The sequence below is a fragment of the Macrotis lagotis genome, chromosome 4, assembly GCF_037893015.1.
Source record: "Macrotis lagotis isolate mMagLag1 chromosome 4, bilby.v1.9.chrom.fasta, whole genome shotgun sequence".
Lineage (NCBI taxonomy): Eukaryota > Metazoa > Chordata > Mammalia > Peramelemorphia > Peramelidae > Macrotis > Macrotis lagotis.
Genome location: NC_133661.1, coordinates 54,589,458 through 54,613,158, shown reverse-complemented (window position 1 = coordinate 54,613,158; position 23,701 = coordinate 54,589,458). Strand labels below are relative to the sequence as shown.

Below are 23,701 nucleotides of genomic sequence, written 5' to 3'. Positions count from 1 at the left end.
ACATGACTTTAGGTCACTAGAGTCTAATTAATTTTGCAGTCACATAAATTTTCCATTTGTCTGTCCTTGTTAAATGCTTCTTTAAAAATCACTTACTCTGAACAAATACAGATGCAGTTCCTGGGATGAAAGATCATGTATTTAGCATCTATTTAGCATCAAAACTGTATTCTTTCTGTATCCATTACAGTGCTTAATATCAAGTGTTCAAAATAAAAGCTCCTGATTCTAAAATATCAAAGCATTAGTCTAAAGCTGTGTGCTTCTCAAAATTAACCTTCAGAAGTTAAGAATCAGTTACTGTACAGGAACACACCCCTCCAGTTGTGAGTGACATCCTCTCCTGACTGTCCGTGAGAAAAAAAGAAGACAACTTGGGACATTTGCAGAACACCTCTTTCCCCGGCTGCTAATCCAAACCATCATTAGTACCTGGGCAGCATCGATCTTCTTCGCAATGCTTTGTTTTGAATTTGTCATGGCCTCCAACTTGCGTGCTGCGTTCTCAACCTTTGCCGTGAGCACATCTAGACCCTGAGACACCTGCTGGGCTTTCTGCATGGCCATGGGGGTGGCTCCTTGTCCTCTAATCAAGAGTGAGAGAAATGCTGTTATTGTGCCTCCGCAAATAGACAGTAGCCAAATGTTCCACCCAACAGAAATGTACAAGTCATTTTTGTTCATGTACTTGTGTCCTTTCCCTTCTTCCTCTTTAAATCTGGAGGAGCTCATAGGCATAAACAAAGCAAGGCAGCTGCTTTCTCTGCTGTTTTAAGAATACATCATTAGATAGCATAGAGGCAAAAGCTACTTGGAAAATCAGGGCTGCAAAAGAAATCACCTCAAAAACCCCTGAAACGTTATAAAATCATTTCTCTTGGTGATTACTAGATAATCCACCCTAAACTGCAAAGAAAATTGTGTTCCCAGTCATACTGGTCTTTGTTACCATAGCTTTGTTACTTGAGAAATGTCTACTTTCAAACATTATTAGCTAGAGTACCGCAGTCTTCTGATATAGAGTAGTTAATAGTTTCATTTAAAAATCTCTTTCTGGGGCAGCTAGGTGGCACAGTGGATAGAGCACCAGCCCTGGGGTCAGGCCCTGAGTTCAAATTTGGCCTCACACCTAGCTGTGTGGCCCTGGGCAAGCCACTTAACCCTATTGCCTTGCAAAAAAAACAAAACAAAAAACTAAAACTAAAAACAAAATCTCTTTCTGTATTTATGGAACCTACTCATGCCAAGAAAGCCCAGTCAGTGAGCATGTCTGAGGGAAACTAAAGACATTCAATAGATTTTAGATTATTTCACTAAGAGAACCAATTATTCAATCTGTATTTTCTTCCACCCAGTGATGCTATTGTCAGAACACTATTTTACCAGTAGATAAAACAGTGAAAGTGCCAAAGGGTCTCACATTCTTCTATATCTTTTTAACAAAACCAAGATAAAGAACAGTCACACAGTAGGTCAAAGGAAAATTTTCAAGTCAGTAGAATTACCAAACTGCTTCAAATCTTTGGTTAATCTTCAATAAGATGGTTTTGCTTGATAATTTATATGCTATCATTCATGAAATGATCCATGTTTCTGGAATTTCTACATTCCATTATATTAGTTTTCTAATAGTGAGTTCTAAAAATTTATTATCCAATATATAAACTAGTACATTCTTTCACTCAAACCTGAAGGACGTGTATGGTTTATTCTAGTCTTCCAGATTTGGGAAATACTCTTAATAATTTAAACTCCATTTTTTAAAATTTATCCTTGAAGCCTTTCATCTTTTCAGAACTCCACATCAAAATCTTTGGAGGACATAAAAGAGCTCTAGAAACACGATATTAGCGATAGGAAAGAGAGGGGAACCCAACAATTCTGCCAAATCTCTTTAGCATGTCTCAGAACTGAAAAAAGGACTTTTTTCATTGATTCTACAAAGTTCCATTTACAATCATGACACAAAAATTTTTTTTTTTTTTAAAAAGGTGTGTTAATGGGGCAGCTAGGTGGTGCAGTAGAGAAGCATTGGCCCTGGAGTCAGGAGGACCTGAGTTGAAATCTGATCTCAAACACTTAATAATTACCTAGCTGTGTGACCCTGCACAAGCCACTTAACCTCAGTGCCATGAAAAAATTAAAAAAAAAAAAAGTTGTTCTAAGATTTATAAGGTTACATTTATATTCCATGTCCACTGTTCTTTTAAGGTACAGAATAACTGATTCTATTGTGTAAATGAAGTGAGCAATGTCTTCTGATGACTATATTTTTTGGTATGTATAATGATGATGATGACATTATGTATAATATCTAGGATGGTCCCTAGGCCCTAGTTGGGGGTATTCTACATTGTCTTTCAGGACATTCTGACAACAAGATTAGTGTTTAAACCTGCCCTACACTAGAGCTTCACCCCAGACTACTGCCTGATGGATGACATTGCCTAATAAGAAAAATCTTTCTGTACTTCAATAAATATATTACCTTGGATGAGTTCCAAAACAGAATTGTTTTACAATGAATTCTGCTCCTGAGACAATGGAGATATATACAAGTTTATTTTTTCCCCCTTAAATGTAGAGCTGTGGATATTCAGAGAGGGGCAGTCACACAATCACAAGAAAATTGACAAGGTGTGGTCCAGAAAAATGTTTGAGAACTGATGAATAAGAACATGCCAACCAGTGTAACCAGGACATTGGTTTAGAAAGAACACCAAGAATATAATTTTAATGTCACTTTTCTTCATGATCCCATTATTTCTTCCTAATGGAGGACTAAAGACCCCTGCTCCCTGGCTTTTGTACAGTTTTCCTCTTTCCAAAGTTTTACAAAAGTTCTTCTAAATCTACAGAAACTGAAAAGTTTCTAACATAAATCATTTTGGTTACAAGATGTATTTAGAGGTGAAGAGGTCAGAGCTGCATATCAATTTCATTATAGAATATTTGTAGGCTAAGAAACTTTAGAAGGAAGCTCAGCCTCAATCATATAACTTTAACAATGTGCAAATGTGTTATCTGGTCTATGGAAAATTATGTTTCTCTAGCAATTTTTTATTATATAAATATTTGATTTGTTTTCCAATTATATACAATAGTAGTTTCTACCTGTCATTTTTGTAAGGCTTTGAATTTTACAATTTTCTTCCTTCTCCTTTCCCTCCTCCTTCTCCCCCCAGAAGGCAATCTGATAATCTTTACATTGTTTCCATACTATGCATTGATCAAAATTGAATGTGTTGAGAGAAAAAAACACATTCTTGAGGAAGAAATAAAATGTTAGAAATAGCAAAATTATATAGTACCTAAGTCAACTTTTTTTTAAAAAAATTGAAGATAATAATCTTTGGTCTTTGTTTAAACTCCACAATTCTTTCTCTGGATAGAGATGGTATTCTCCATCACAGATTCCCCTAAAATTGCATCTGATTATTGTGCTGATGGAGTGAGAAAGTCCATTAAGGTAGATCATCACCCCCATGTTGTTGTTAGGGTATATAATGTTCTTCTGGTTCCACTCACCTCACTCAGCATCAATTCATGCAAATCTTTCCAGGCTTCTCTGAAAGCCTATCCCTTTTAATTTCTAATAGAACAATAGTGTTTCATCACATACATAGAACACAATTTGATCAGTCATTCCCTAATTGATGAACATCCCCTTGATTTCCAACTCTTTTCCATCACAGAGTTGCTTTCTTACTGAAATCCACTTTACTTCTAACCATTCTAAAAAGCCTGAAATTAAATAAGTCAAAAGATCTTGTTGGGTTTCCTCCATGAAGCTATTCATTGAAAGCATAAGCGGTTTACCTTGCACGATGTTCAGCCACTTGGTCGGTCATCTGGCCTAACATCTTGCAGGTTCCTAGGATCTCCCTGCGTTCTTTCCCAGCACAGAGTTCACCAACTTTGCCAGCTTCATCTAAGATCTGTCTGATCGCTTGCTCTCCAGCATCTCCTACGGGCAATGATGAAGTATATAATATTTATATGCCGATGTCATGAGATGAAATGTTTATTGCTGTATTTTTTAAACACTGACACTAGGTGTTAGAGGACAACCAATCCAATAGTTAATAGTCAAGTGGTATCCCTTCAACCAGAGATTCCTACAAGGAATTCTTAGAACCAAAAGCACTTGGAGATGGAAAGAAGCCCATTCTGATACAACAGCAGAGCAACTATTTAAGGATATCTGGGACACCATTCTCCTTTATAAATAACTGGTTTAAGGAATCTGTGAAGCCCAGCTCACTAGCTGATTTGGGCCCTAACTTTATAGAAAATAAAACAACTCTTCCCAAGTCTCACTAACAACAACTACTCTGCTTAAGGACTCTGTTGACATACTCAAAATCTTATTTCACTCTCGCCATAGGAAAAATGGAAACCAAAATAATCACCTCCCTATCCAGGGAACTAGCAGTGTGAAAAGTCACACTCTACCTTTCTATGTCCTTTCTATGTTGGAGAGATATAATGATCTAGTCCCCAAAAGGAACAGGGGGGATAAAAGGGAGGAGTTAGCTGGGAGAACTGGATGGAAAAACTAATGGAATTTCAACATTTTGTTTGAAGCAGTCAGGACTCATTTTTCTGGAATCATCAGACAATCAAATAATCTGAATAAATTAATCCCCCAGATAATTAAAGCAACAAAAGTATTTACTGGAACATTTTATAAAACTCATTTCTCTGCTTCAGTAAACAGAATATATTGAATATTTTCTTGATGACTCCATAGCACCATACCAATTACTTTACAATATCAATTACTTTACTGAACTATATTATATTACAATGTCCATGGAGACTCTTTGGGTCTATAGAGTAGTTAACTCTTACATCACAAAGTGCCACACTACTGGGCTTTCCTAGCTGGTATAGTTCCTGTTTTCTCACTCAAATGTCTATCATCCCTTCTTGCTGTTTTCAGAGTGTTTCTTTCTAATAGTCCCTTCGTCCTTTCATTTGGCTATCCATCCAGGGAGACTAAAAGTTGCTGGGGAATAAGATTATCAAATCAGTAATCTTAATTTTATATACAATACAGATTCACAATCAATGAACTCAGGCATAAGTCTGGATGGATTCCTTTCCTATGGTGGAGGGAAGGATGGATTGATTCTTTTGAGGCCAGGAACTGTAAAGGGCAACTACAGACAGAAGGGTAAAACTAGGTCTTGGGTGAATGAAACAGATAGCTCATCATAGGGGAGAGTACTCTGGGCTTGGAAGAAGGATGTCTGAGTTCTAGACTCGGCTCGGCCCCCTCATCCATTGCATACATTTGAGAAGACAATTCTTCTCCATGAAACACGGCTCTGCCATGACTCTCTAAAGGCCACACTAGCTATGGCAGTCTGTGAGACTACTTTTTAGATGATGGGGGGATCATTTGCTGAACAACTAGATTAGGCCTACCAAACTGGACAGATTTAAGAGTATTGTCCTGGTTAGAAGCTGCATCTTTTATTGGAGGACCAGCCTTCAAAGGTTGAGAAAGACTCTGGCTGCCATGTAAAGACACTTTCAGAGACAGCTGCTCTTAAAACCCCCCTACAATGGAGTACTGTCACAAGAACAGCAATTATAATTATTACTTCATTTGATATTCATAACAACACTGAGAGTAGGTACTAATCCTATTCCCATTTCACAGTTGAGGAAACTGAGTCTCATGAAACATTAATGATTTGCCTGGGGTCAACCAGCTAGTAAGTGTCTGAGTCAGGATTAGAACTCAGGTCTTCACCCACTATACCATCTATTTTTCCCTCTACTTGCATGGGAACTCTTGGGCTGAATGCACAAATATTAGGTTTGGGAGGATTGTTTAGCCCAGGCCTGCCAGAATTAGAAAAGTACAACTCAAGTCTTACCTGGTGAGGCAGTAGGATCACGGAGCCAACCTTTAGCCTGGTTCAGTTTAGAGTCAATGGAGGCCAAGGCTCTCTTCATGGCTTCAGTGTCCTTGGAAGAGAAATTTCTCGTGATTTTCTTGCCAAAATTATGTTAATGAAATACAAAGTAGACAGCGCAGCAGTAACATAACATAGCAAGGAGACTCCTGCATTAGCTCTATTTTTTTAAAGAGACTGGTCACACAACAACTCTTCCTTCAGTCCTCAAAATGCAACATACCTTGCATGCAAATCTTCTGTTAATTACATTCAATTCCTCATTGCTTTTACTGCTAAAATCCCTGGAGCCCAAAAAATTTTCATTTCTATGTCCAAAAAGAACCTGCTGACCCAAACCTCATTAACAACACTCATCTTGCGCAGTCCTGGAGGGGAAAGTCCTAATCCCAGGGAGACTCAGAAGTATATTGGGCCAGAGACACTTTTCTTTTTCATCTTGCCTTTTAAAACACATAAATACTAATGCTAATCCTTCACTGTGTTTTAATTAAAGCACAAGAACTATTAATGAATGGTTCCTAAAAATTCTAAGCATTAATTTCACAGTTTCTTCACAAAGAAAATGATGAACTATACTAAAAGGTTAGAATAGAAGAATGTAAAGAGAAAGGGCATTTAAGATCCAGATTTTTTATATATTGTCTCCTAATCTCATATATCACTGGTTCCTCATCCCAACAATGAGAAAGGATAAAAGAGGTTTCCATTATGGCTCACAATTAGAATTCACACTAAATAACATGAGCATTATGTATACATAATGCCTGGCCTGAAGTTAGTAAGACCTGAGTTATAATCAAGTATCATTTACTAGCTAGAGTCAAGTTACTTAATGCCTATGTACCTCAGTTTCTTCATCTATTAAATGGGGACAATAATAGTATCACTCTCTCATGACTGTTTGAGGATCCAATGAGATTAATAATTGTAAAGCTCTTAGTCCTAGATAGCAGCTAATATTACTTCTGATATTAATTATTAATAATGAGACTCAGACACTAGTAAAATGTCTGAGGCAGAATTTGAACTGAGCCTTCCCAGCTCCAGGCCAGTGGTCTACTCACTGCAGACTCACTCCAAGTGGCCTAGATTCTGTACAGCAACTAAAAATCAATAAAAAATCAAAATAAGCAGAGATGCCTAAAGGACTGAAGCAAATCCTCCTATATTTGTGTAGGAAATCTTAGGCTGAAGGTCCAAATATTAAACATTTGTTACCAGTAACAACAACTTCAGCCTTCAGACTACTTTATAATAATATTGATGAATCACTTTTGAAAGCTATCTTCAGTAGATCTAAAAGAACTGGTTCCATTTAAAATCCACCTTCTCTTCTGCAGTGGGGGAAGGCCTGGTGATCAAAGCTCCCTCAGAGCAGCCCAATGTATTGTTGCCACTCCAGAGATTGTGAAAAAATCTGACCTTGCCTGTCCTGTCACTGTCCTTGCTATTCCTGACCACACAGGGACCCTGCCCAACAGAGGCAACTATACTACAGAGCTGCATGAGTGAACTGACCGTAGCAGCCCAAAATCCAGTTCTGCACATCTCAATTAGACCTGAAGGGCCACCATCTCACTATCGTCTTTTCCAAATTAACAACTCAGGTTCACCATTGCCGCACAGGACCACTTACTGCTCCCTGTAATCATCCACAGCAAAGTCTCACTTATTAAGGCTAATCACAGTGGACAAAATAGTCTGAGCTGGTGATAGTAACAGTGAATTAAAACATTTTTAAAACAGTGCTTACTTTTGAGCATCTACATTACTCCAACAAGTGCCACCAGGCAAAGATTTCAGGCAGAGTTCTGAGGTTGAATTAATTTCTACATTACTTGGAAGTAAATAAATACTAGTAAAACTCTTTAAGCCTTGTTTTATTAAATAATTTAAATATCACTCTTCAAATATAGCCAGCCCTCTCCTTCACTCCAAGTTAAAAGTTAAACTATATCTTAATTCTGTTACAAATTCATGATCCTGATGAGGACCATCATAGTGATGACACAAGCTTCTGTGAAGGCCCTTGCAGCTTGGGAAGGCAGCAGGGCAGAGAGAAGAGCATACCCAACCGAAAGGGTGGAAACCTCTATCTTGAGTCTGCCATTAACTTATTATGAGATCTGGGGAGAATTCATTAGTGTCCAAGAGCATTGGGCAAAGTTTCTTCATCATTAAAAAGACAGGTGGCTTAACCCATCTCTAAAATTCTTTGGTAGCAAGTTGGTTCAGGAGACAGCACACTGGGCCTGGAGTAAGGAAGACCCAAGTTCAAATCTGTCCTGAGATACTCACAAGAGCCATCATTTAATATCTTCTTTAATCCACTGGAGAAGGAAATGGCAAATCACTCCAGTATCTTCGCCAATAAAACGCCATGGACAATAATGTTGTGCTATGGTCTATGGAGTCATGTAAAGTCAGACCAACTGAACAATTAAAGTTGTTCCAGCTCAAAATTCAATTGTTTCAACTTTATTAAAGGTAAATATGAGCAAGTCAAGAAAAGAACTGATAATAAAGTTCCTTTTTAAACAGTTTATCTAATTTGCAGAGTGTCTTCCTCACAGCAGCCCAATGAGACAGATAATGAAATAAAACTAAAACTAACGGTCATACTCATTTCCAGATGGGGAAAATGAGGTTCAAAGAATTCTAAGGCCAGCTCCTAATCATGGAAGAGATGGGATCTGAAGCAATCTCCTGATTTCAATGGCTATGTTCTTTCCACACCATCACCCAGCTTCACAACAGTTTTTTGGGAAACAATTCTCCTTAAAGGAAAGGAGTCCTATAAATGTAAAACATGTATTCACTAAAATAAATGTATGTATTCATTAAGAAAGCTTTAAGTAAATTATTTAGCACTCTGCTTCATATTATCATACACTTTATTATATACTATATTGCAAATCTTCAGATCACCAGGACTTAAAGAGTCTGCCTATTTTTAAGTGGGAATTGTCCAGGCTTACACTGATTTTGTATGAGAGTCAACAAAAATTTTCTATTGGGTTGATTTCAGGTTCAAACACGTACATAACTTACATACACACACTTACATAAGAACGCTGCCCTGAATTATTCGTCTCTACAAGTCAAATTTCCATCATTTGCTCATCAGTGCCCTAGATAGATGATTGCTTTCTGGATACACTGTCTTAAAAAAAAATTGAAATTCAAAGGACCAACTAGAGATCTATTCATTCCTCTCAAGAAATCTTTCCTTTTTCTCCCTAGGATAGTGAAATGTGGGAGAAGGAAGGGAAGAAAGTTATACTCATGAAATGAGTAATTTACAATTGAGTGGGAGAAATGGCTGCATCAAGATGTTCAAATTAAGCAGCTTGTTTTCCCTCACATAAATATGTGTCAAATCTTGAAGAAGACTACTTTGAAGCTAAAAATTTCACTTAGGTAACAAAGCTTCTAAAGGGGCAGATGTCTGTTTTTTCAGAGTTTTTGACCATAGTCACTTGAAAAGAAAAAACTTTCAAAAATTAATTTCTATGAAAAATTAAAAAATCTATAGGTCTTGATATTTTAATCTAAGAATCCCATGTTACATTTGTGTGACATTTCTTACAGTAACATTGTATACAGTATAGTTATTATAGATGCAAGGCAAAAATTCAGATACAATGAAAGAAAAGCAATGTTAGAAGAGGATAATTATTATCTGCACTCAAGAAGGTGGATCTGGGTACAATCTAGTTGGATTTCTAATTAAATAAAGTACAAAACTACACTTGCAACCAATTACCTTCCACCTACTCCCTTTAGTTTCCTGTCATTATCTTCTTAAAGGAAGGTTGAAATGAGTGAGGAAAATAGGGTCCTTTCACTGGCTTTTCTTCCCTTTATAAAAAAAAATTCCTTATATGAACATATAAGATTGTATTAAAAAAAGGAAAGAGTGATGATTTGGCATTGCTCCCACTTAGCAAAAGGCAGAAGACATAAAGAATCCCTTTCAAATATCTTTCTAGCAACAATAAAACTCACTTTCAGCCAAAGCACCACCTTTAAATAGAAATGACTTCACCCAAATATAACCAAGAAGAACTGAGTTCAGGACCCTCAAGGTTCCTGATAATTTGACAAATGGGCAAAAGGAGGATCCGCTGTTGCCACTCTACTTCCCATGCCATCCACCACCATCTCATTCTAGCCCTGGACCAATATCATACCTCTCATCCAGTCTTGAGGGAAAAAAATTAAGCTTAAAAAAACCCACAAAAACTAGTTGAAGAAATATTCTTTTCCTAGTATGAGCTCTTTCAATAGTCAACATATAACACCCTCAATTAAGTATAGAAATCTATCTTACCCTAGAGGGAAATAGGAGATGGGGAAAGGGGAGAAGAGATGGAAGATCATGGGTGAGACTAGTTAGATACAACACACTTTTGAGGAGGGATAGAGTGAAAGGAGAGAGAGAACAGAATAAATGGAATGGGGAGGAATAGGATTAAAGGGAAATTCAGCTAGCAATAGCAGCTATGGGGAAAAAAATTGTAGCAATTTCTCTGATAGACACGATAAAGAAGGCAATCCATCACAAAGACAGAGCTGATGGTATCTGAATACAGACTTAAAGCTCATCTATTTTTTCTCACTTTATTTTTCTTGAGGTTTCTCTTTCTTTGTGTGTGTGTGTGTGTGTGTGTGTGTTGGGGAACGGGTTGTGTTTACTTTTACAACATGACTAATGTAGTAATGTGGAAAAAAAATTTTTAAATAGTCAGTGCAGCTAGGTGGCACAGTAGATAGAGCACTGGCCCTTGCGTCAGGAGGACCTGAGTTCAAATTCGGGTCTCAGACACTTAATTACCAAGCTGTGTGGCCTTGGGCAAGTCACTTTGCCTTGTAAAAAAAAAGTCAACATGTAAATAATAAGATCTCATAACATCTGAACTGTTTCTCTTCTTTTAGTGATAAAATACAATCGACAAATGAAGGAGATTGTTAACATGAATTCCTACTGGCAAATCTTGCATAATAGTGTTTCTAATGAAAAATACTGAACAATTTGGTGAAATTTACACTCTTCTCTATTTGGGGAGAGAAGATAAGGGAAGAGTTAATATAAAATCTGATTCTCAGATCTTTAATCTCTGCAGTAAAAAACAAGTATTCTAGTGATGTAGTTTGAGGCTCATATTTCTACTTTTGGTAATGTGTAGTGAAGTCTGGCAGGACTACTACCATTTTCAGCCACTCTCATTCCTAGTGAATGACAAAGTACTGCAGCAGAAGACACCACAGAAGTGGTCTGCAGGGGATGGGTCCTCCTGGTCATGGAGAACCAGCCTCTTCTTACCTTTCATATTCTCCCCAATCACAGCATGAGTTAACCTGACACAAGGAAGACTGACAGCACTCAGAAGATTTCTTAGGAGCATGAGGGAGGTCTGAATCTGAAGTGCCAACATTTTACTAACTATAATGTTCAACGGGAAGCTATCAATAAACAAGGCTAGAAATTCCGAGGGACTAATTGGTTTTAGTATGACATAGGAAATCATTTGAAAATTCTTAGTATTTCTACCAGAATTCAGATTCAAAGGCACAATGACTAACAATAGTCTCCCTAAAAATGAGTTCATTAGGCAAGACATACTTTTACCCCTACTCATTTTTTCCACTTTTCTGAAGGATCCATCAATGTCTAGGAGCACCGGCACTCCTGTAGAAGCAGGTGACATGTATAGCAAAAGAGGATTAATTATTTTTAGTTTGAAGAGGAAAGAATGAGAGATCCTAAATGTGCTAAATGAACATTTTCTATTCATTATTTTCCACTAATAGAAATTACATCAAGGTGAAAAATATTGCTCAAAACAATTTTTGTCCATGATGACATCAATGAATTAGATCATACTACCTACATTTCTCTATTGCAATTAGTTTGGGCAATTTCACTAATTCCTTCAACATCAGCACAAGGCCATACTGTCACCATTTAGGAACAAGCCTTAATCCTTTCTATTATTCTCTGGAAAAAGGGAAAGCTAGAGAGGGTAAAATCTAGTGCCCCCCCACCATGTCTACTACCTACTAGAAGCAGAGAAGAGTCAACAGTGAGGACAGAGGAATGGGAGCTTGGGAATACTAAGGGTACAGAGATACTGGATGCTCACAACTCAATGTTTGGAATCATCCTTTCTTTGATTTTATTGCAATTACTATTAAATTTAGAAATCTAGCACTAATTCTAAGAACAGAGCTTAATATACTCAACCAATAGCACTAACTTTATGCTTCAAAACATAAATTCATTAAGTCTCTATAATTATTCAAGGTGGAGAATTCTGAGCATAGGAATTTTATCTAGTAGCATACTATCTTAGTAGGAAAGCCACAGAATTGCCTTAGGCTAAATGACTTGCTCAGGGCCACCCAGTAAGGAAGTCCCAGGATTGATATTTGAACCCAGGTCTTGCTGATTCCAAGCCCAGTACTCTAAACTCTCTACTAAGCAGCTTTTCGCACTCATCAATCATGAGTTTTAATTATAAAGACAGTCCTTTAATTATAAAGACAGTCCCAAAATTCTAGACCTTCCAGATGAGAATGATGGGGGAGCAATTCAGAGAAAGAAGTAGCATAAATGACAACAGTAAGTCCTCAAGTAACTCTAATGTCACCCTGCTCTCCCACATGGGCCTCCCCAATGTGTCTGATTCACCACAGGGTTGGAACTTGAAATGAGCACCTAGATTAGAGCCGCCTCCATCTCCATGGCCCTGAGATCCTCATTGATTGGCATTCTAAAGCGAATTCGAGCACAGTGTCACACACTGGCACACAAAAGGAGGCACTGCACACAGCCACCACAAGACACAAAACCTCACAGACATGCTTTTTTTTCTCTTTTAGCAAAAACGGTGCAAAATAGGCTAGATGGCAGGAGAAAGCTTACCTTCTAAAGGTGAGAAAAGAATAAAACAAACACGAAAACAAAAACAAAAGGCAGAAAGAAGTCATATAACAGCGAAGTCAGAGTGGGAAAATATTTCAAGACTTTTAAAGATAAGTCAACTCCAAGGGGCATCAGGGTTTCATTGTAAGAAATTTAATACAAACTGATTAAGAAGTGTGCAAACCACTCTCCCTAGGCCCCCACCCCACCCGTGGTCAAGTCGCAGGTACAGTTAGCCTCATGTGTTTGGTTTCAGGCAGCCGACCACCAGACAAAGGGCAGGTGGGCATCCATCCTAGGCCCCTGCTTGGCCAAGGCAAGGTCCAGCACCATTAGGAAAAAGGTGAGAAATTCCACCTGAGAAAGGGGCTATGGGGTTCTCAATTCAGTTCCACCAATGGTGGACTATGGGACCCTGATCACAAGCATCTGTCGTGCAGTAAGTATTGGGAAAAAAGCTCTGGGAGTGTAAACAAATTGCTAGAGTCCCCAGTTCAGATGCCTCAGTCATAGTCACTACAAGGGGAAATGGGACAATTCACAGAACAAAGCCTTGGCTGGCAGAGGCAGGGGAAAAATCTACCAACAGTCAAAGGAATGTGTTGAAAACAAGAGGGAAAACAAGGAAACTCCAGAAAACTCCTAAAATCTGAGAGTTTTTATGAAAATAAATTCCCCAGATGAGTTTTGCATCTTTTCTCCCAGAATCAAAGGACACTTGCCAAAATTTTTCCATTGTTTGCTCAAGATCAAAAGTTAGTGGAGGAAAATGTTTTCCACTAGAATAGGATGCATGGCCATTTAATTTATTGTAATGGTTTGAATATAAGCTGTACTTTCGTCCTAAATCTGCCTTACAAGGAGTCCCAGTGAGGCTATAATCTGTGCACATCTATGTAAAAGGTTTCTTTCAAAGAGATCTCATTTTGGGGAGGTATCCTATATTTAAGGTTGGCCTTTGTGCAGATCAACATGATAGCTTCATGGCAATAGCTACCAGTAAAAGGTGGTATAAGAACCACTGCCAAGAGGATTCTTTTATCCATCCTTCCCTAAAGGAAATACCTATTATAAAAGCATTATCTCATCCAAGACATCAGAGAGAGTCCTGGCCTGAAATCTTGAGGTAACTAGAACATTACTCTGGGCTGTATATTCATTTTGACTTGATCAACAAGTGATAACTGGTCCCAAAAGCAAAGTTACCTAAATAGCATCTTCTGCAACACATGAAAATACTTCAAGATTATATTAAAAAAATTACAAATGAATCAACCCTCCTTACCCTTCCAGGATTTGTCACCAGTTTTCTCCCAAATTCATATTTACCTTGCTAGCCCAAGCATCTTCATCCCAGGAAGTAAGCTGTAATACTCGGATGATCTCATTAATCTCTGCACTCATCTTTTCCACTGTAAAGTTACGGTTTTTCAAAGCTTCTTCAATACCTTGGTTTTTTGAGTTTTTAGTAGTTACAAAAATCTTCATAGCTGTAAAAACACACTAGAAGTTAGGAAATTGTACTGAAACTCAATTTTAATGTATAAGATTAGCTATATCATGTATAAAATATATTAAACAAGTGTAATCATCTTCTTAAAAAGGAGAAGTAAGGTAAATAAAAATCTCCAGTATGGAAATCCCTTATCACAAGAAGACTAATCACACAAAATATGTCTCTATGACCACTTATAATAATTCAATATAAAAACCCCAAAACTCACAGCCACAAAGTACTCAGGCTTCCCCAGAGAGCCAGAGAATACTGACTCTAACCATAGCTGAGCTTTACAAAGAATGAAGGCAGAGATTAGACAGTAGAGATTATAAATTTAGGATCTCTCCTCCATTCCCTATACCTGGCTTCCTCTGTCCCTTTAAAAACAATAAAACACAATAATGTAGAATAATAGGATAGACAGAATTTCTTCCACAAGAATTTTTTTAAAACTTAAAAAACCTCAACAATTTGCACTTTACTATAAAATTCATAATAGAAAGAAATTTTCCTCCAACCCCTTTGCCATGTAGGTGTAGGCATACCCAGAACAAATATTCCTCAGGAAGTCAATGTGAAAACAGAAATTATTGAAGCTCAGAGAAGGAAAGACCCTGAGAAGTTACTTGGTCCAACCCATAGCTAACCAAGAAGAGCCTCCACCACAGTCCACCCCACCACAGTCCCAAGATTATATTCAAGATTATATTTAAAAAATTACAAATGAATCAACCCTCCTTACCCTTCCAGGATTTGTCACCAGTTTTCTCCCAAATTCTCCCAAATTCAAGAACAACTATACAGTCTTTGCTTGAAGTTCATTCATAAGGGGGGATCCTAATGCCTCCTACAGAAAGAGCTCTCATTATCAGAAAGGTTTTGCCCTTACAAATTAAGCCTAAACTGGGTTCTTAGCAATTTTTTACTTTCTGCTCTTTTGGGCCAAGCAGAACAAATTTCCTCTTCCACAGTAGCTCATTAAAAATTGTGAAAGGCAAAGAAAATTAATTACATCACTCTCCTAGTCCTGGATATTTTGCCACTCTTAATGTACCCTAAAACTGCAATTACCTTTACTGGCTCCTATACCATGATGTTGACCATTTAAAATCTTAATGTCACTAAAATCTAGAGGGGTTTTTTTTAATTTACAGCCATATGAATTCTCCTTTCTTATATTTCATAATATTTTTAAACATTGGTGTAATATTCTGAACTTATTTATCCCTACTAAGTTTCATCTTCCTAGATAACAGTCCAGTAGACTACCAAGACTTTTCTGAGTTCTGATCATACCAGCTTTCTGACAAACACGTCATTTATCCTTTCATCCAATTAGCTAATTAAACATTTTATATAATACAGAACTAAGTATGCATTCCTGAAGCACATCTCTGAAGACTTCCCACCAAACTACATTGAACTTCCAGACTATGTTTCCAGTCAGTCATCCAACTAATTTCAAATCCACATAATTAGATCATTATCTGGCTTACATACCTCCATAGTCTGCAGATGATCAGCATAAGAAATTGTTTTGTTAAATGTTTTGCTAAAATATAGGTAAAATAAATATATCTATAATACTGCCTTCCACAACCAAAATAGTAAACTGTGCCACCACCCCCAAAAAAGGTAATAAAATCAGTCTGGTGTGATTATTGAATATTCTATATTCATTACTTGCTTTTCTGGATATTCACTAATAATCTCTTTAAAAAGAGAGAGGCTTAGGGGCGGCTAGGTGGAATAGTGGATAAAGCACCGGCCTTGGAGTCAGGAGTACCTGGGTTCAAATCCGGTCTCAGACACTTAATAATTACCTAGCTGTGTGGCCTTGGGCAAGCCACTTAACCCCATTTGCCTTGCAAAAACCTAAAAAGAGAGAGAGAGAGGCTTTAAAATTCTGTCAGAAATCAAAGACTGGCATACAGATGACAGATTCCACTTTTTTTTCCTTTTATGAAAATTAGGTAAACATTTGCCCTTTCCCAATGCTGTAGGATCTCTCTTGTCCTCCATAATCTTTTAGGTATCACTGATAATGATCCCAATAGTTTTAAAACCCAAGGCTACAGTTCATCTGAGACAAGTAACCTGAACTCTTCCTCTATCTTTATCCTCATGTTCTCTTCTTTCTCCTTCTCCTTCTTCTATTGACACTATTTTCTTGTTCCTAACATTCCCTTACTAAGGGAGGGAACCTCCAAGTGGATGAGACAATAGATGACCCATTTCATACCAATTCCCTGTGCCCTCCATTATGAAGATCATTCTCTTTGGCAAAGAAGAAAGAAGCAGAGTTTAGAATTGAATAACTATGCATTATATGTTAATCTCCCTAAACAGGAGTTCCTTCTTTCCCTTGATCTCCTCTTTGTTTCTCCTTGGATGGTGATATCTGTGACTCAGGACTTTTCCTATAACATTTCAAATTTTAAAGCATCCAAGCCTACCCAGACTGTCCATATTCATCAAAAGAGATCCACTGAACTGCATGTTGGAGGTTGTCCCTACTTTCTTCCAATATCACAAATCATACAAGTTCCTAATGACATACTTTATGTCTAAGATGGTAGCATGAAGGCAGCATTTCCAGGGAACTCCCTCCCCAGGAAACTCCAAAAGCCATCAAATTATGACTCCAGCCAAAATTTAGAGGGGCAGAACCCAAAGAAAGACTGAGTGATACATTTTCCCACTCTAAGATGACACAGAAGTTCCTGGGAAAGGTGTGTCTCACCAGTACCAGGAGTTGGAAAAAGCCCTAGGCACAGCACAGCCCGGGAATTGCTTGAAGGGGTGGGGAGAAAATTTGGCTAGTCCAGAATGAATGTAGAGTGAAGAGCACTGGCCACAGAACCTGCATCAAGAATCCGGAGAAACCAGCCTGCACCTCCAGAGCACAGCCCACAGATGGTAAAAGGGCCAGGGGAGAAGACAGAAATATCTCTGCTCTCCCTGGCAGCAGGAGTCTGCTGTTTGCCCACACTCAGATCCAGGTTGCAGTTTGGGCTTCCATACTAAGATAGCCTAGTAGGGCCCCTCCTAACAGCTCAAGGGCAGAGGGTAGTGCTGTGGTCATCAATATATCAAAGCACAGGCAAGAGAACATACGACCTTGGAGGAATAAAGGTCCCAGTGGGGTGTCCCCCCCCCAAAAAAAAACCCAAAGCCTTGGAAATGCTGTAAATTAGTCTTCCAGAGAGGAAATGAGTAAACAACAGAAAAAAAAAAGAATCTGACCATAGAGAATTACTTTAGTCCCATTGAAGATCAAAACACATGCTCAGATGATGACAAAATCAAAGCTTCCATCATCCAAAACCTCCAAGAGAAATAGAAAATGGGCTCAGACTATTGATGAGCTCAAAAAAAGACTTTGAAAAGCAATTAAGGGAGGTGGATGAAAAATTGGGAGGAGAAATGAGAGTGATGCAGAAAAATCATGAAAACCAAATCAATAGCTTGGTGAAAGAAAGACATACTTTATGCCTCTCCTTCCTTCATCTTCATACAATGTACATTTCCATTTTCCTTGGTATAAGGCTCATCTTTAGTTCTCCGGAGGTAGTAGTGTTCCAAGTTTCATAATAAAGGATACCAATAAAATATTTACATTGAATAGATGTGACTTTTCTGTCATAGGAAGTTCATGGGTATATTAAAGTATGTTAAAATTTTCCAAATGCAATATAGTTTTCTTTCTCCTCCTTTTCTACCTCTTGGCCTCCCTGTATTACCTATCCTGGTTTATATACATACATATAAATATAAATATAAATATAAATATATATATATATGTGTGTGTGTGTGTATGTATATGTATACATATATATGTCTATACATATACATACACATATATGTCTATACATATACATACACATATATATGCATATACACACACACACATATACACTACTTGACATGCTGGAATCTGAGCAAAAGACATTCATTCACTTGGTTTTTCCTGTAAGGATGAACAGATCAAAACTTCTTTGAGTAATTACAGATCTCTTCCAAGAGTCTCTCCAATGTCTTGGGACATGATATAATTGACCCAATTTCCAACACAATTGAGAGCATGTGGAGGACTTTGACATCCATTTGGAATCCTTTCTTGACCTGGACACTGCATAGGATCTCTTCATGACAGTGATGAATACTTTTGGAGGATAACTATTATCTGATGCTTATTATCAGGTGGTTACTGAACAGGGTTTATTTCTGTTGCCCCATCTGCCATGGAATCTTGAATAATCTTACTAAATAGATGGCAGAAACCTTGTAAAAGAGACTATCAAGGGAGCATTTTTTTTCTGCTGGGCTAAATGATTCTGAATTAGCAACAAAAAAACCACAATGGGATCTTATATTTTCAATATCTTTTATCAATTATGAAATGTTGAAGATGCAATCCATTGGTGAATATTGTTGGCAAAAGTATGGTTGCTGTTTTCTTCTAAAATTTTGTATAGACAGAGGATATGTGAGTGTACATACACACACACACACACACACACACACACACACATACACACACACACTCTTAATCTTTTCTTCTTCAATAAAGTACAAGATTTCCACTTCTTTGCTGTCTTTTGTTTCCACTCTCAGCTTTTCCCTCATCTTTTGCTTCCAGTTTCCAAAATGCTGTTTCTGCTTCTACTGCTTTAGAAAACTAGTAAACTGGTTCTTCAGTGTTCTCACAATGGTATCACCTCCAGCACCAATCTCTTCTACAGACACATTGGCTCCAATTTAGGCTGCTTATTTCTTCAAATCAGGCTATATCCTTGCTCCAAATTAGGTTCTTTGTTCTCTCTAGTATCTTCTCTTCTTCATCTGCAAGCACCTGAGAGACAGGGATGTTTGGATCCAAATGTGATGGTTTCATTATCCTTGATTAAAAAAAGTTTGTTAAAATAATTTTTTCCATCTTTCTTCTTTTTGAAATCCTCTTCTGAACATAAAAAATTTTCTCCAAAAAAGCTTTAAAATAAGATTTTTGTTATGCTTAGCCTTCCTTAGGCTACTCTGACCAGGAGGGTTTCTAGTATTATTCTTGTATGATTGTGTCATGCTTTCTTGTTCCTCCTCCCTTTGCCTGTTCCCTGTTTCCATTTTTTTTGGATAGCTTCCTTAAATGGAAGTTGGTTGGTGATTTCCCGATGAATCCATATGATCTCCAGTCAAACCCAACCCTTGATCATTTCTTCCTTCTCATCAGTCTTCTCCTTGGGCATCTTCTTCTTTTGTTTTTCTGTTTTGAGGGGGAGTGAGGCAATGAGATTGTGACTTGCCCAAAGTCACACAGCTAGTATCAGGTGTGTGAAGCTGCATTTGAACTCAAGTCCTCCTGACTCCAAGGCCAGTGTTGTATTCACTGCACCACCTAGCTGCCCTCTCCCTGGGCATCTTCCTAAGAATCTTGAATTATCTTGTTTTATGGATGGTAGAAATCTTGTAAAAGAGCCTATTAAGGGAAATTTTGTTCTGCTGAACTGAATGATTCTGAATTTATCAACAAAAAAAATACACAATGGGATCTTATATTCTCTGTATCTTTTACCAATTAGTAAATGGTGAAGCTGCAATCCATTGTTGAACATTGTTGGCAAAAGCCTGCTTGTTGTTCTCTTCTAATATCCCCATTAGGGAAGCATTCCATTTTGTACAGATTTTATATAGATATTGGATATGTGAATATACATATACACCCAAGCACATATGGAGTTCCATCTTGAAGGGCTGCACAGTAATCCAATGGAAGTAGCCCTGAACTTACTCAAGTCTTGGTTCAGTCACAAATTACTGGAATGACCTTAGGTGTGGCACTTAACCTTTCCTGGACCTCTTTTATCTCATCTGTAAAATGAGACAGTTAAAGAAATTGGCTTTCATGTCCCATCTAGCTCAAAATCTATAATTCTGTGATCTCCAAGCTCTTCTGAGTGAATGATTTCCCTATAGAATTATAATGTATGGGACTTGACTTATGCAAATTTTTGAACCCTTTAAAATATGCTCTCCCAACATCTAGGGGGGTTTGTTGTATGACTCCTTGTTTTCCTTTTATATAATGAACTTTAATATAGAATTATAGCTTCCTGTCAAGATTCCTATATTTTCTCTCCCGGCAACTAGTTATTCCATACTGATGAGATAAATCTTCAAAATTTCCTTTATTTGTTCCTGAAATGAAAATTAAAGGAAGTGAGGGCAGAGAGAAAGTCACAGCAGAAGTCCAGTTAATGAAGATTCCATGGCTTCTATTATCACTCCTCAATATCAGACTTGAGCTGTGATTCCTCAAATTCACCATTGATGTCTTCTTTCAGTCCAGGTGATCTAGAGTTTTCTCCAATGATAGCATCATTTCTGTTTCTGCCTCCTTTGGCCCTTGCTCACTGTGTTCTTCTGCTCTGGTTTTTGGAGACTGTTGTTCTGACAATATATACCCCATTTTCCATAAATATTTTCCTCTGAGTCATTCTCTTCCTCCATTTCTCCCTCTTTGAATGTCTCTTCTTCTACTTAAATCCTTCAACTTCAGTTCTTCAAGTCTTTTCCTTGAATCCTCTTTTTCTTTCTCAAATTCCTTCTCCCCAAACTTGATCAGAATTCCCAAGCTCAGCATATCACTAAATTGCATGTTGTCCTTCTCAACAGCCATGAATTTCGACTTTCTGGGACCTAGATCAACAAGTATGATCCTAGCTGACAGTTCCACATTAAATCTGTTCTGAATCTAGTATAGCAACAAATGTTTTTAATAAGCATGGATTAACTACACACTTAAAATAATTTTCACAGAAAAAAGTGTTCTTACGTGTCATTCAGGATACCCCGAAACCTACAAAGAGAAGATGAAAAGATCTGGTGCCTCCTGTTCCATGATCAAGTGAGAACACCTCTGTTGATTCCATCAATCAATCAAAGACATGTTAAGCACTTAGAAAAGACCTTGAACAATTTAGAAGTCACTGGATCAAATAAAGTTATGCCACACAAGAGTGTGCTCAGACTATTTGAGTTGATTGCTCATGCCCTATGAACTTTTTATTTTTAAAATAAATAACAAGGGGCGGCTAGGTGGCGTAGTGGATAAAGCACCGGCCTTGGAGTCAGGAGTACCTGGGTTCAAATCCGGTCTCAGACACTTAATAATTGACTAGCTGTGTGGCCTTGGGCAAGCCACTTAACCCCATTTGCCTTGCAAAAACCAAAATAAATAAAATAAAATTAAATGAAATAAAATAAAATAAAATAAAATAAAATAAAATAAAATAAAATAAAATAAAATAACAAGGCAATTTGGAACCTGGGGTATTAAAGAATCTGGCACTAGGCTAGGAGTGGAAGCCCTCCTGACAAATCAATGAGAAGGAATTGATTGGAGGAGAGGGGTACAGAAAAGAGGATAGATCTGCCCTCATTTTAACCCCGCATTTTCTCACCCACACTCCACTTTGACCAAAGGGAAATCTCATGTACTTGAGGATCCAGAATTTGGACTTTTTCATTAGCATCCTAGAAATGACCCCCAGTACCATTAGCATTAGGAATTGAGGAATGATGCTGAGGAAAGGCAGCTTCACAGTTCTACAAGGAATACAACAGGAAGACTACCATATCTAATGAGAGTTGCATGAGCACCCCATGGGAGGGAGAAAAGGACTTACAGAAGTAAACACTCTTCAATCCTTTTAATGTTCCTACCCTATGAGGGGGATAAGAAAAAGCCACTCAACCTGCCAGGGCAAATAGAAGACATCCTGAATATGTACAACAGAAAAAATAGTTTTTAATGTATAATGTGAACAGAAGAACAAAAGGAAACATAAAAAATAGGATAGCTCTGAAAGTTACATGTTGAAAAAGCAAGCAGCATTGGATTTTATAAGAGAGATTCATTAGGCCAGTTACGTGGTTCAGTGGATAGAGTCCCAGATCTAAGGTCAAGAGGTCCTAAATTCAAATCCAGCCTGAATGACCTACCTGTATGGCCCTAGGCAAGTCACAATCACAGTTGATGCCAAAAGAAAGAGATTCATGTGCAATTTTCTTTTTAGTTCTATTGTGTGTGTATCCACACAATTAATAAGGTCAGAAATTTTTTTAATTGGAAAAGAGGAAAAAAGAATTCTGGGAGGGTACATTAATCATAGGCAGCTCTAGTTTTCAATCTAGATTTCTAATAAAAAATGTATGTCTCCATGAGAAAGTCAATAAGTTAAGATATTAACCTGCAAACTGAACCCAGGGTATCTGATATTTTCCAGTTAGTGTGAGAGATATCAGTTGCCATAGGCAAAGGTTTTATGGAAACTAGGAAAATATCCCTGGGCCAAAGGGTGAGAGAATTTCAGGTAACAATGGGGGAAAGGTATAGGAGAAAACTAGTAGCCAACTGAATCTCCCAAACAGTTGTCAAATCAATCCTCTTACATACCAGTAGCTAACTAGTATAACCAATTGGCTGGACACAATGACAATGTGTCTAATTATAAAATCAATTATTCCTTGCTTTTGCACGCATGAACAGACAAAAAAAGACAGGGATGTGCAGTTAAGGAAAAATAAAATTCATCCACCATCCACCCTGCCCCCAATGCCCCCCCCCCCAAATCACCTAAAGACTCAGGTCATATACTTAAAATTCATTCTAATGAAAATACAGGAAGTAAATACCTGAAATGAGGACTGGCAATAACTCTTTAACAGTGTTCATTGAATTCACCAACATCACTCTGTGTTCCTGGTGAGTCAATTCCTGCTGTCTTTCATCGATCATTTTGGCCATTTTTGTCATTCCTAGTTCATAAAAAACAAGCCATTTGTTACAAGTTGTAGATGGGCCCTAGAGTCATATTCTTAGGTCCGGTCAACTCTCTAAATTAAAGTAATACAATAAGACTGAGAATCAGGCAATGTGTCTACAGATACAGATGTACGTGTATACATAATTATTAATTATGTAACTATACATATAACATACAAATGCAGAAATTCTACAAACACTGCCAATCCACTGACTCAATATGACAAAATGTTTTTTTTAAAAAAGAATATAAATAATCTCTTAAAGCTTAATGTATAAAATTTAACTATTCTCAAAGATTTAGGTAGGAATTTTATATTAACAGGGGCCCAGAAAGTTATTGAATATTATATGTGGAGCCTATGTTGTACTTTCAGTCATGGCTTGGATATAACCCATTCCACATGCTACATCCTGAATCCAACCCTGCCCATACTATTTTAGAATCTCCCAATAATCTACTTTCTAAGTTTACATCAATTAAGAATGAAACAAAAATAATACTAGGAGATACCTAG

General features: G+C 37.5%; 1 protein-coding gene across 3 annotated transcripts in view; it reads right to left on the bottom strand.

The window, feature by feature from the left end:
* VCL (vinculin) overlaps positions 1 to 23,701 on the bottom strand; it is a 128,305-nt gene that overhangs the window by 42,624 nt on the left and 61,980 nt on the right. For all 3 annotated transcript variants that reach the window (XM_074232883.1, XM_074232884.1, XM_074232885.1), the window contains exons 5-9: positions 23,054 to 23,176; positions 14,191 to 14,351; positions 5,892 to 5,982; positions 3,820 to 3,967; positions 433 to 586 (exon numbers count right to left, since the gene is read on the bottom strand). In XM_074232883.1, coding sequence (XP_074088984.1) covers positions 433 to 586; positions 3,820 to 3,967; positions 5,892 to 5,982; positions 14,191 to 14,351; positions 23,054 to 23,176 — 677 coding nt within the window. The remainder of the gene's footprint in view (positions 1 to 432; positions 587 to 3,819; positions 3,968 to 5,891; positions 5,983 to 14,190; positions 14,352 to 23,053; positions 23,177 to 23,701) is intronic.